The sequence below is a fragment of the Microcaecilia unicolor genome, chromosome 2, assembly GCF_901765095.1.
Source record: "Microcaecilia unicolor chromosome 2, aMicUni1.1, whole genome shotgun sequence".
Lineage (NCBI taxonomy): Eukaryota > Metazoa > Chordata > Amphibia > Gymnophiona > Siphonopidae > Microcaecilia > Microcaecilia unicolor.
This window is the reverse complement of record NC_044032.1, coordinates 121159682-121172843: the sequence shown is the minus strand read 5'-3', so window position 1 is coordinate 121172843 and position 13162 is coordinate 121159682. Positions and strand designations below refer to the sequence as shown.

Genomic DNA, 13162 nt, shown 5'->3' with positions numbered 1-13162 from the left:
GCAGATACACATTACAAGTCCTTCCTTTCTGCACATGTCTGGAAGCTGATGGGAGGGGCAGGTATACCTTTGACAAGCAAATGTCCTGTTTATGCTTCCTCTGAGTATTCAGGTGTCCACCTTAGTCCATCTTTTGTTAGGTGGGAGGGCAGAGGAAGCTCTTTTGTGTTTGTTAAGTGTTTGTAGTTAACTTATTCCTGCTCTCAGAAGCTCCCAGAAAAAGGAATGGAGAGAGAGAGGCTTGAAATAAAACTATTCTCTCTGCTGCTGTGTCAAATATATATTTTTAAAAGATACACAAATATATTGCTGTATATATATCCAGCAAATATGCTACATATTTCAGTAATAAACTGATACCGTTACAGGTATACTCCATATTCTTGGAAACCTTGCAAAAACATTATAGAAACTGAACTGCCATACCAGCAGCCTAGGACAAAAGACCAAAACTGTAGTGTTGAAGGGAAAAATAAGGAAATAATTTTTTTTCTTATTGTGTTTTGTCTTTACAGAAACTTTGAATGTAACATCAACTGTGTTCTCAGGTGTTCGTTAGTGATATCTACTGCTGAACTGAAAGTATTTCAATACCCACCCATATTTATACCATACCATTTGAAGCTGAAAAGCTTCAAGCACTAATAGAAGATGGATAATGCATACAGAGATAGGACTTCTTTAGTGAAAGGTGCTAAAGATATTGCCAAAGAGGCAAAGAGACAAACTGCAAAAAAGCCATATAAGATAGAGGATGATGCTCAAGATGGTTATACTCAACAATCCAACCAGGATGATGAAACTGATTATTATAACCAAGGAGGGTATTACAGTGGAGAAGCCAACGATGATGAAGGGTCTAGTGAAGCAACGGAAGGGCATGATGAAGATGATGAGAATTATGAGGGTGAATATCAAGGTGTCCCAAATATGGGGCAGGACAAAGAAGGCATGATAGCTTTAGGGCAGCTCGTTCCAGATTACAAAGATCGCCATGAATTGGAAACTGAGAGAAAAGCTGATGAAGAAGAGTTGGCACAGCAGTATGAACTCATTATTCAAGAGTGTGGGCATGGCCGTTTTCAGTGGACTCTCTTCTTTGTACTTGGAATGGCCTTAATGGCTGATGGAGTGGAGGTATTTGTAGTTGGATTTGTGTTGCCCAGTGCTGAGACAGATATGTGCATTCCCGATTCAGGATCAGGATGGCTTGGTAAGTCCTGTCCATCTCATGCAAACTGCATTTATGAAAAATTATAACATATTGAGAATTACTAAAATGCATATACGTTTAAGAGGTTGGAGAGCTTATGAGCTTTGATGTAGAGTTAAAGATCTTACCTCAAGGTTACTGGCCAAATTCATCTGAAGTCTATTGTACTGATTGTCATTACTTCTGGCCTTTCCTACAGATGAATATGGATAAATTTTGGTCATCTATTTATGGAGCACCCTGAAAAATTGAAATAAAAGCACTTATGTATTCAGCATCCATTACTAGCCACATAATTGCTTTTAAATATTGGCTTCTTAACTACCTTCTCATAGCGGCATAAGTTCAAATTAAGGCCCTGCAAGCAACAATGGAAAGGGTGCCTAGGGTGGGAGAAGCCACCAAAGAAATCCAGGAGCAGCTGCAAGCGTGCCCCCTTTGTCCTTGAACCCTGTGTATTACAGGAGCTCTTCTATTCTAACAAATGTATTGGGGTTATAAATTGTTCCACATTTAATGTATTGTTTTCTTTTGATAAATCTTCCAATAATTTCACACTAAATATTTATTGTATGTGCTCAGAAAAATCACCATTCTGGCATGGTAGGCCTCCTTCCCAATTATTGCACATAAAATGATAACCATTTGATTGTCCAAAATCTAATGTTTTAATGATTATCCAAACTCAAATATTTTTATTTATCTTAAGTAAAGGCTGCTATTTGCTAGCAAACAACATACTAAATATGAATAATTCCAAGACCGCCTCTTATGTCACTTGATAACAAGTTTCCAATCATTAATAAGGTTACATATAAATCCCCAAAATATATCTATGTTTCTCTGACTATCTTGGCTTCTTAGGGGAAATTCCATATCTGAAAAAGAACTTCTTATTATATAAACACATACTGACATCAAAAAATATTTCAAAACAATTTCTTAGCTCATTATATATTTGGTAAACACTAAGCCCCCCCCCCCCCCCCCCCCCCGTTTACTAAACCGCACTAGCGGCTGCCCTGTGCTAATGCCGACACAGCCCATTCAGTTTGAATGGGCTGTGTCCTCATTGCCACTTGGCTTAGTAAACAGGGGGGTATGACTAGGAACTCATTCATCCCTGAGGATCACATTCAACTGCCAAAAGATGCCAACAGCTATTATAACGAGGTGACATCAGTATGGCAGCTGTCATTTAAACTGCTAATCAAAACACTCATACAGCTCCTCTAATCAGCTATTGGTGGAATTATCTAAATTACAACAGCAAAATCCTTTCATTGCAAATTACCAGATCAGTCTATTCCAATCTATTTCTTTATTCAGACCTGTCGATGTTATCATGTTCCATTGGAAAATAAAATTATGTTCCTTCTGAAATAGTATCCATGATATGCTTCTTCCCATCGGTAATTGTACTACTTTTAAAACTACATAATGCAAAACTGTTATTTGGTATTCAGCTATAATCCAGTGGGATACCAAGGGAGCTTCCACTTTTCTTAATCATAAATTGTAAAGATGTTCTCCAATACATATTTTAATTTGTCTTTTTGTTTGCCCATGTATCCATGTGTTATTTAGGCATAATTTCTTTTTGGGTATATTCATTGTAGTAAATTTACTCCCAAATTGATGATATAGACATTGCAAACAGAATTTATGCCATTGTCTTCTCAACTTTAGATATGGAGCACTGAGGGGGTAATTTTATGGAAAAGAACTTTTATAAAATTGCACCATCAAATACCCACTTATAAATATGTTCCCTGAAAAAAAAATCACACATGCTTAAAGTATATACACACCGCTTGGCATTCCTAGGGCATAGTTTGTGTGAAGTGGAGGTGGAGTTACAATGTACATAAGTATTTGATAAAATATGCATGTATACATACACATTTATGCCTTCAGAGCAGGTGTAAATTTTGTATGTGAGAATTTGTATGCTGCTGGAGCTGGTTCTGGTCACCTGTTTCATAAAGGCCCATAGTCATTTATGTTGCCTTCATAAGATAGGCACCTTTCTGGTCTTTTGGGCAAAGTTTTTACATCATTCAGGCTCTCATACTACATTTACAGTAATGTTCAGTTCATTTTTCCAGTTGTAAACTCGATTACAGATACCTTTTGATTTTTATAAGTAAGTGCTTTAAGATATCTAATTGGATGTGTAAGCATTCTTTTAAACTAAATGCTGACAAGACAGTGCTGTTATGGGTAGGCTGTAAAGTTTATTCCTCTTCCAACAGGGGGGGTCCAGAGTTAAATGGATAAATTATTAATCTGTAATCTATTGTTCTTAGTTTAGGGATAATTGATTCAGATTTTGAAGGGTAATTAAAATTACAGTAGCACCACATACCCCCCCCCCCTGATTCTATATATGATACACAAAATTGTGCAAATTTGGGCACATGCACAATTTAATTAATGAACCAATTAGCACTGATAATTGTGTGCTAATAGTTATTGTCACTAATTAGCAATAATTAAAAATGTGCACGAGCACATGTTGATAGGTGTTATTCTATAAAGATGTGCGCTTAAATTCTTCTGTACAGATCTGAAAAGGGGGTGTGACCATGGGAGGGGCATGAATGGGTCATGAGTGTTCCAAGAATTTCAATGCACTGTTGCAGCATACACCTAATCCACGCCTAATTTATGTGCGAGGGTTTACCCCAGGTTTCAGTTGGTGTAAATCCTCACATCTAAAAGTTAGGCTTGGATCCTAGCACTCATTTTTGTCGGCGCCATATATAGAATTTGGTCCATGATGTCTACACTAATTTAGTGGTTTGGAACCAGGTCAAGACCAGTTAAGACTGGGAGACCATAGGCAAGTACTCCCTGCACACTTCACAAAGTCATTAAGCTAGACTACTCCTGAATTGATGGTCTGAACCGCTTATTTTCTTAAGTCTTTTGATAGAAAATAACTGGAATAATCACATTAACAGTGGCAGTACACTTTGGCAGAAGCAGTAAGCAAAATATTATTTCCTTTTCATCTCTGCTAGACCAGTCAGGACAAGTAGATTGAGTTCCCCTGCCAGCAGATGAAGGTAGAGATACTGAACTATTCCAGTGAAACTACTGGTATAAGGGCTAGTGCAACCTGGAATTCTCCAGTATTTCTCTATTTCCAGCAGATGATGTAGGTCTGGGCTGGTGAAGTAGGTCTTGGCAGGCCTGAATCCCTGGGATATTATGTTATGTTACACCGGGACTTAGATTCCACCTTTACCTCTACAGTTCAAGGTTGGATTTACAACAAAAGAAGCCAGATCAAAAATCCAGGAATTACAATATTAATAATAATAGAAAACAGTTAATACAAGTAAGCCATAACTGAAACAAACCACTTTTTTTTGTTACATTTGTACCCCGCGCTTTCCCACTCATGGCAGGCTCAATGCGGCTTAAATAGGGCAATGGAGGGTTAAGTGACTTGCCCAGAGTCACAAGGAGCTGCCTGTGCCTGAAGTGGGAATCGAACTCAGTTCCTCAGGACCAAAGTCCACCACCCTAACCACTAGGCCACTCCTCCGCTCTTAATTACTTAATTACATCCTGAGGATGCAAGGTCAATATCACAAAATACAAAAGATTTTAATTTCTTTCTGAATAACAAATATTGTTGACAAGTTCTCAATGATAACGATAAGGAATTTCACTATCCAGCTTATTTTCGAAGGAGATCGCTGGCCATCTTCTGACACAAATCGGGAGATGGCCGGCCATCTCCTGAAGCCGGCCAAATCGGTATAATGGAAAGCTGATTTTGGCCGGCTTCAACTGCGTTCTGTCGCGGGGCAGGCGAAAGTTCAAGGGGACTTTTCGGTAGGGTAGCGAAGGCGGGACGGGGGCGTGGTTTGAGATGGCCGGCTTCACCCAATAATGGAAAAAAAGAAAGCCGGCCTTGACGAGCATTTGGCCGACTTTACTTGGTCCCTTTTTTTTCACAACCAAGCTTCAAAAAGGTGCCCCAACTGAACAAATGACCACCGGAGGGAATGGGGGATGACCTCCACTTACTTCCCCAGTGGTCACCAACCCCCTCCCACCCAACAAAAAAATTTTTTTGCCAGCCTCTATGCCAGCCTCAAATGTCATACCCAGCTCCATCACAACAGTATGCAGGTCCCTGAAGCAGTATTTAGTGGGTGCAGAGCACTTCAGGCAGGTGGACCCAGGCCCATCCCCCCCTACCTGTTACACTTGTGGTGGTAAATGTTAAGCCCTCCAAAACCTCCCAAAACCCACTGTACCCACATGTAGGTGCCCCCTTTCACCCCTAAGGGCTATGGTAATGGTGTACAATTGTGGGGAGTGGGTTTGGGGGGATTTGGGGGACTCAGCACCCAAGGTAAGAGAGGTATGCATCTGGGAGCAATTTTTGAAGTCTAATGCAGTGCCCCCTAGGGTGCCCGGTTGGTGTCCTGGCATGTGAGGGGGACCAGTGCACAACAAATGCTGGCTCCTCCCATGACCAAATGCCTTGGATTTGGCCACAGTCACAAAACAGAGGGAAAACAGCATACAAAAGCAACCAAACAAACAGAAAAAATAAACACTGGGCCTTCAGGAATGAGAAAAATGCAATCCTTTATTAATGATGAATACCCGACACGGGCCGTGTTTCGGCGTACAAACCAGTGGCGTAGCTACGTGGGGCCTGAGCCCCCGCAGATTCGCCCCTGGCCCCCTGCCGACGACCCCCCTCGCGCCACCAACCCTCCCCCACCATCGCCGCCAGCCCCGCTACCGCATGATTTACCTTGATTGCTGGCGGGGATGCCCAAACCCCGCCAGCCAAGAGTGTTCTTCAGCGCTGGAGTTAGTAAACTCCGGCGCCTTCATTCAAGAAAGTTCGTCTGAAGGATCAGCTGGTTTGACGCCTTACGTCCTGCACCGTGCATGTAGCCCCGTGCAGGACATAAATGCAGCCCCGCCAGCAAACAAGGTACTTCATGGGGCGGGCGGCGACGGCAGCCGAGGGTTGGTAGCGGGAGGGGGGGGGAGTTTAAGAGTGTCGGCGCGATCGAGCGGGGGAAGGGGGGTTGCCGGAGGGGGGGAGGCGGCTTAACAGTGCCCCCCCATCTCGGGCTCTGGCCCCCCCTCCTGGCAAGGTCTGGCTACGCCCCTGGTACAAACGCCTGCATCAGGGGTCTTATATTTCTATGGGAATGGGGAATAGGAAAACCAGGAGGTAGCTGTGGCTTCCCCAGAGTGGTTTTCCAACCTTGTTGTCCAGTGTGAGCAGAGATTTATTTTATGCTGCTCCAGGATGTTGGCCTCACTGTATCTTGCAAAAAGATGAAACTTTCGGGGAAGGAAAAGAGCCTGAGAGAGGACTAAGGAGGAGGAGCCTGGTCACACACCCGAAAGTTACGTTGGTTGGAAGGGCCTGTGATACATACAATGCCTGTTCATCTGAAATAGTCAAAAGATACAGTGAGTCACACATCCTGGAGTAGCATAAAATAAATCTGTGCTCACACTGGACAACAAGGTTGGAAAACCACTCTGGGGAAGCCACAGCTACCTCCTGGTTTTCCTATTCCCCATTCCCATAGAAATATAAGATCCCTGATGCAGGCGTTTGTACGCCGAAACACGGCCCGTGTCGGGTATTCATCATTAATAAAGGATTGCATTTTTCTCATTCCTGAAGGCCCAGTGTTTACTTTTTCTGTTTGTTTGGATTTGGCCACAGCATGCACTAATTTCCAGTCAATAACATTCATCAGCCGATCCCTGGCTGGATCAAGCATATAGTTCATACATTGGTGGTGAAGGCAAATGCGGTTGGGCATCACTGCTTCACTCTGGGCCTCCGCAACCTAGCTATGCCTTGAGCTTTGAGTTCCTGCTCTCCTGGCTCCACTCTTCCTATGTCACTTCCCTCTTGTGCGGGACTATGGATTTTAAGGTCATTCTGAAACTGTGAGGGAATATCCTTAAGGGGAAGTGGCAACATCCTATAGACTCCCTCACACCCAGATGCAAAGGAGTGCACAAAGTCCAAGTGCAAGGTTGTTTAATTCCATGTCTGAGAAGGAGAATTAAGTTAGCTTGTTCAGTGGTCATTGCTAGTGAAGATTTCATGCCTGTTTCTTCTCTTTACTGCAAGCGTGAAAGGCCCTCAACATTTTTCCGGCTTTGTTGAAGGATGTGGGTCATTAAAAAATGGCACGAAATGAAGACTAAGGGGGCGGTATGCTTGAACAAACAGTAAAGGACTGGACTACTGACATTAGAACACAATCCAGATGATATTCAAAATGATTTAACCGGCTGGAAATGGCCACCAACAGGTTAAATTGCTTGTTCGTGGCTATCTGGTCATTTTCAGCGACACTTAACCGGTTATATTTGCTGAAAATGACCAGTTAGCACCAAATTCAAGGTGTTCCAGGGGTGGAGTCAGATTAAGTGCCGATTTATTCAGCCCCACTACATAAGTAAACTGTTTAAATTGGGCCACATAAATAGCAGTCCAATCTTTAAGCTGTTTGGTTTATGTGGTCAAGGGCTGAATATTGACTTAGCCTGCTATGTGTTAGCCAGTTGAAAAAAAAAACCAAAACAAAAAAAAAACGGATATTCAGTGCCAAAGCCCAGACAGGCCCATCATTGAATATCCAGGAATAATGCCAATGGCGGCAGTAAAGTGTTCACTGCTGCTGGCTAAATAATGAGAGGAATATTCTCACAGAATAATATGGATTTCCATTACGTCCCAAGGATCAGTCCAGACAGATGGGTTGTGACCTAATACCAGCAGGTGGAGATGGAGAACTTTAATGAGTTCTGCCTCATAAGCTCCTGCGCTTAGCAACCAAGCCAGTAATCTCTATCTCCAGCAGGCAGGATAGCAGCTCCTGTGGGCTGTGGTGACTTCTGTGTGGACTTCTGTCCTGTCAGTTGAGTTTGGGGTTGAGAATATCCTATGCCTCAGGTGTAAACCTAGTGATCAAGGTCCCTTCCTTCTCCCCAGTTGCCACTTTCTACCTCTCTATCGCAGTCTTCCCATCTCTTTTTCTCCTGCCTCTATCTTAAAAGAGAAAAAAAACAGCCTGTGCTGTTCTTTTTGCGAGTGCTTGTGCTGTGGGAAGACTGTGGAGTTTGTTTTCTGTGAGTATGTTGTTCTCTATGTCAGAACCTAGTAAGTCTTGTGTGCGCTGCAGGGGTAAGCTCTGGGCTACTGGTTCCTGCATGCTTTGCTTTACTTTTGTAGACATGCCACTTTTGCGTACTTTGGTCATCAGTACTCCATCTCCGGGAGTTCAGTCCGGCACTGCTCTGATAACGGTTTTGGTGAGCTCAGCACCAACAGCACCTGCGCTCCATGAGGTTTCGACAGCCATTTTGTCAGTGGGTTCAGAGTCCCGGGAAGTTAGTTTTGTTGGGGGGTAGAAGCCTCTGCCCTGACATTTTCATCTGAATTTTATTACATCAGGCTTTTTTTTATTAAAGTCAGCTCAAGCTGCCCTCAAGTTGCTTTTAAGGAGCAGCTTCCTAATAAATGAAAACTTTCTATTTCTCAGGATTTGGAGAATGTTCCTCCTCGGGACTCAAAGGAGGTTTTATCTGTGTATTCCGTCTGTTCTAGTTCTGCTGATGGCCCTGACTTGGACATTTCAGAGGCAGATGGGGGTGATGATCCTACTGTAGCTAGGCTGTTTTTGAGAGCGGAGTTGCCTCTGTTGATCACAAAATCTATGGAGGCTTTAAACATTTCTTCCTCTGCTTCTCAGACCTCTGGTCCTGCTCTATCTATTATGTCAGGTACTAAAAGACCTCTTTATGATATTCTCAGAGTGTCAGCTAAGGATGTGGTCGTGGCCTTTTGGTGCGATGCTGGTTGAGGCATTGGGCCGCTGATGTGGCATCCATATCTTGTCTGGTGAAGTTGCTCTTTTGGGGAGAACTATTCTTTGGTGCAGTTTTGGAAAAGATTGTTAAAGGCCTGGGAGATTACAAGATGCAGTGGCTACCTGAAGATAAGCCTAAGCCTCATCTCCAGGTGGATAAGTCTTGTTTTCGAGGAAAGCAGAGGTATAGACTAGGGAAGGCTAGTGCTTCTGCTCAAAAACCTCGCTTTCCTAAGACTTTGTCTTCCTTTTGAGGAAACAAGAAGCCCTTTTCCGCCTTCTCAAGAAACTCTCCCTCTTCACAGCCCTCACAATGATGGGTTGTCAAGGTTCACTTTTGTACGCAGACATAAGTAGGCATCTTTCCTGCTTTCACAAGGAGTGGATCACTATTACTGCAGACCAATGGGTTCTCAGTATCTTTCTCCATGGCTACAAGCTAGAATTTTCAAAGCCACTTGCAGATCTTTTCATGGTGTCCCCTTGTGGCTGCTCTGCAAAGAGTCAGGTAGTGCTAACTACTTTAGTCTCTTTAAGGTGACTGGGGGCCATTCAGCCCATTCCTCCAGCAGAAAGGGGCACGGGTCAATATTCCATCTATTTTCTGTCCCAAAGAAAGCAGACTGTTCTTGCCTGGTTCTGGATCTCTGCGGGGTGAACAAGTCTCTTGGAGTGCTGCACTTCCGCATGGAGACTCTTTTATTCTGTCATAGCCTTGGTCTAGCCAAGCGAGTTTCTCACCTCATTGGACCTCAAGGAGGCATATTTCCATAACCCAATTTGGCCTCCTCACAGGAAATTTCTCATGGGCATAATTTGGGGCGGCCGCTTCAACTCTCGGCGGCCATTTTGAATCCCGAGACCGTCACAGCAACAGGATGCAGGGCAAGGACAGCGCTCCAGGCAGGAAAGAGGGGGCTCTTTCCTGCCCCGAAGAGGTCACTAGACCACCAGGGCAGTAGATAGTAAGTAAGGGAAGGGGAGGCTAGGATAGGCCCGCTGCCTGCCTGCCCGTTTGTCCAGAAATCCGGACAAACGGGCGGACTGGCAAAACCCGTCCGGATGCCCGGACATGTCCTCAAAAAGAGGACATGTCCGGGTAAATCCGGATATATGGTAACCCTATGCCTAGATGTCTCACCACCATCTGAAATTAAACATGATCAAGCCTGAGCTTCTTATCTTTCCCTCTAAACCAACCTTTCCTGTTCCCCCATTCTCTATCTCTGTGGATAACACTCTCATCCTCCCTGTCTCATCAGCTCGTAACCTTTGGTCATCTTTGACTTCTCTCTCTCTCTCTCTTTGCACCTATTCAACAGACTGCTAAAACCTGTCGTTTTTCTCTATAATATCACCAAAATTCATCCTTTCCTTTCAGAGCACACTACCAGTGCCGGTCTTAAGGTGAGGCGACCGCATAGGGCCTCGCGCTTAGGGGGCCCCGCACGGCGCACCTCGAGTCTGCCTCATCCTCCTCCTCCGCTCCAATCCCGCTCCGATATTTAAATTTACCTCCGACATCACAGCAGCTGCGCAGCGTCAGTGAAAGCGCTGCCCGACGTCTCCACCAGCCTTCCCTTCGCTCATTCGTTCCCTCTCAGTGTTCCGCCCTCGCAAGGAAATGACGTCAGAAGAAGGCGGGGCATTGGGGGAACGATCGAGCGAAGGGAAGGCTGTTAGAGACGTCAGACAGCGCTTTCACTGTCTCTGCGCAGCTGCTGCAACGGAGGTAAATTTAAATACTACAGACACTGAGGAAATCTCCAGCCCTGCAGCTTCAAAAAGTGCAGCACAGAGATACAACAAAGAAAAGATCCCAGCCAAATCTTCCTTTCTCGTCTCAGGAAAACAAAGTGAAACAAAATAGCACAGGGATCAGGGAAGATCGGATGCACAAAGAGATCTTTTGCCTCAGGAAGAAGAGAGGAGGATGGGGGAGTGAAGTACCCCACAGTAAAGCTGAATCTGATGGTCTAGTAGACTTGGATTTTATAATCAAGCCTTGGAAGAGGTTGAGAAAGATCTAGGGGAGGGAGAGGGAAAGCTGAATCTGATGGTCGAGTAGACTTGGATTTTATAATCAAGCCTTGGAAGAGGTTGAGAAAGATCTAGGGGAGGGAGAGGGATACAAGAGGGCCATTTCTAGCTCTTAAGTCAGGGTTTCTTGTTCTCTCTTACCCGCCATAATCGGAATCACTTTCTTCGGCCGGCTGCCTTCATTGTTGCTGCACTCTTTCTTTTTAATCTCTCGCTAAGTCTGTCACTGGCTGTGTGTATACTGTTACAACTGCTCTCTCGGTTACTTCCTGGCGAGAAGTCCATCCCTAACCTTAACTTAATCCCTCCTCCCCTAGTTTTCACGGCTTCTTGAATTTGTAGGCTTCTTTTAGTTTGTGCTCGCATGAGCTCAGAAAAGGGAAACCTGATGCCTGCATCGATACTATAATTTTTGAATTTGGAAGTTTTGGCCCTTATTTGTGGTAGTTTTGGGCATCTGTAGTTGTAGAAGTAGTTTTGTGTTTGTCCGTTTAACATTTTGCTGAGCCCCAAGCTCCAAATTGAGAGACAATGTCTACTCCATATCTTAATAAACTCCACTGGCTACCAATCCTTTATCGTGTCTCGGACCCCACTACTGCCTTGTCTACCCTCAAAAACTGGTCCATGTCGCCTCTTGGCCTAAGGAGAATCGTCTCTTCCTTAACACTTCCAAGTGTGAAGCAATCACCTTCTCCTGGCCCCATGTCCCTCGGGCTCTACCCCCCCCCCCCCCCCCCCCCCCCCCCCGCTTGATGGCCATTCTCTCTCTTTCCGTGATTCTGTAAAGATTATTGGGGTGGTCTTTGACTCTCAGCTTTCTTTCAAGCCTCAGCAACTTGATTTAAACCAGAAGAGGGCGGGCAGGTGGACATGGGAGCGGGAGGGCTGGGGAGAGAGGAGGATGGATGGCGGGGGGCAGAGGAGAAAGGAGCATCAATGGACATGGATTGGAGGGCAGGACCCAGGGACAGAGGAGAAATTGCTGGACATGGAGGTGAGGGCAGGGGAGAGAGATATGGATGGATGGACGAGGGAAGGGGAGAGAGGAGCATCAATGGACATGGATGGGAGGACAGGGCCCAGGGACAGAGGAGAAATTGCTGGACATGGAGGGGAGAGAGGAGAATTGCTGGATATGGATGGGTGGAGGGGGGCAGGCGAGAGGAGAGTTGCTGGACATGGATGGATGGAGGGGAGGGCAGGGGAGAGAGGAGAGTTGATGGACATGGATGGATGGAGGGGAGGGAAGACTGGAAGGAGATGCACATGGATGGAGGAGAGGGAAGAGAGAAGAAATCTGGACATAGATAGAGTGGAGGGCAGGGAAGAGAGGAGAATGTTGGGCAGGAATGGAGGGAAGGAAAGACAAAGGAAGGAGATGCACATGGATGGAGGGGAAGGGAGAGAGGAGAAATGGTGGACATGGATGTAGGGGAGGAAAGTAACATAGTAACATAGTAGATGACGGCAGAAAAAGACCTGCATGGTCCATCCAGTCTGCCCAAGACAAACTCATATGTGTATACCTTACCTTGAATTTGTACCTGTCCTTTTCAGGGCACAGACCATATAAGTCTGCCCAGCAGTATTTCCCGCCTCCCAACCACCAGTCCCGCCTCTCATCACCGGCTCTAGTACAGACCGTATAAGTCTGCCCTCCTCTATCCTTGCCTCCCAACCACCACCCCCTCTTCCCCCCACCTGCTCTGCCACCCAATTTCAGCTAAGCTTCTGAGGATCCATTCCTTCTGCACAGGATTCCTCTATGCATATCCCACGCATGTTTGAACTCCGTTACCGTTTTCATCTCCACCACCTCCCGCGGGAGGGCATTCCAAGCGTCTACCACCCTCTCCGTGAAAAAATACTTCCTGACATCTTTCCTGAGTCTGCCCCCCTTCAATCTCATTTCATGTGCTCTCGTTCTACCGCCTTCCCATCTCCGGAAAAGATTAGTTTGCGGATTAATACCTTTCAAATATTTGAACGTCTGTATCAAATCACACCTGTTCCTCCTTTC

At 45.1% G+C, this 13162-nt stretch overlaps 1 protein-coding gene across 2 annotated transcripts in view; it reads left to right on the top strand.

Moving 5' to 3' along the window:
* Positions 1 to 651: 651 nt before the first annotated feature.
* The window catches only part of SV2C (synaptic vesicle glycoprotein 2C), a 239217-nt gene continuing 226706 nt past the window's right edge, over positions 652 to 13162 (top strand). For both annotated transcript variants that reach the window (XM_030192297.1, XM_030192296.1), the window contains exon 1: positions 652 to 1213. In XM_030192297.1, coding sequence (XP_030048157.1) covers positions 652 to 1213 — 562 coding nt within the window. The remainder of the gene's footprint in view (positions 1214 to 13162) is intronic.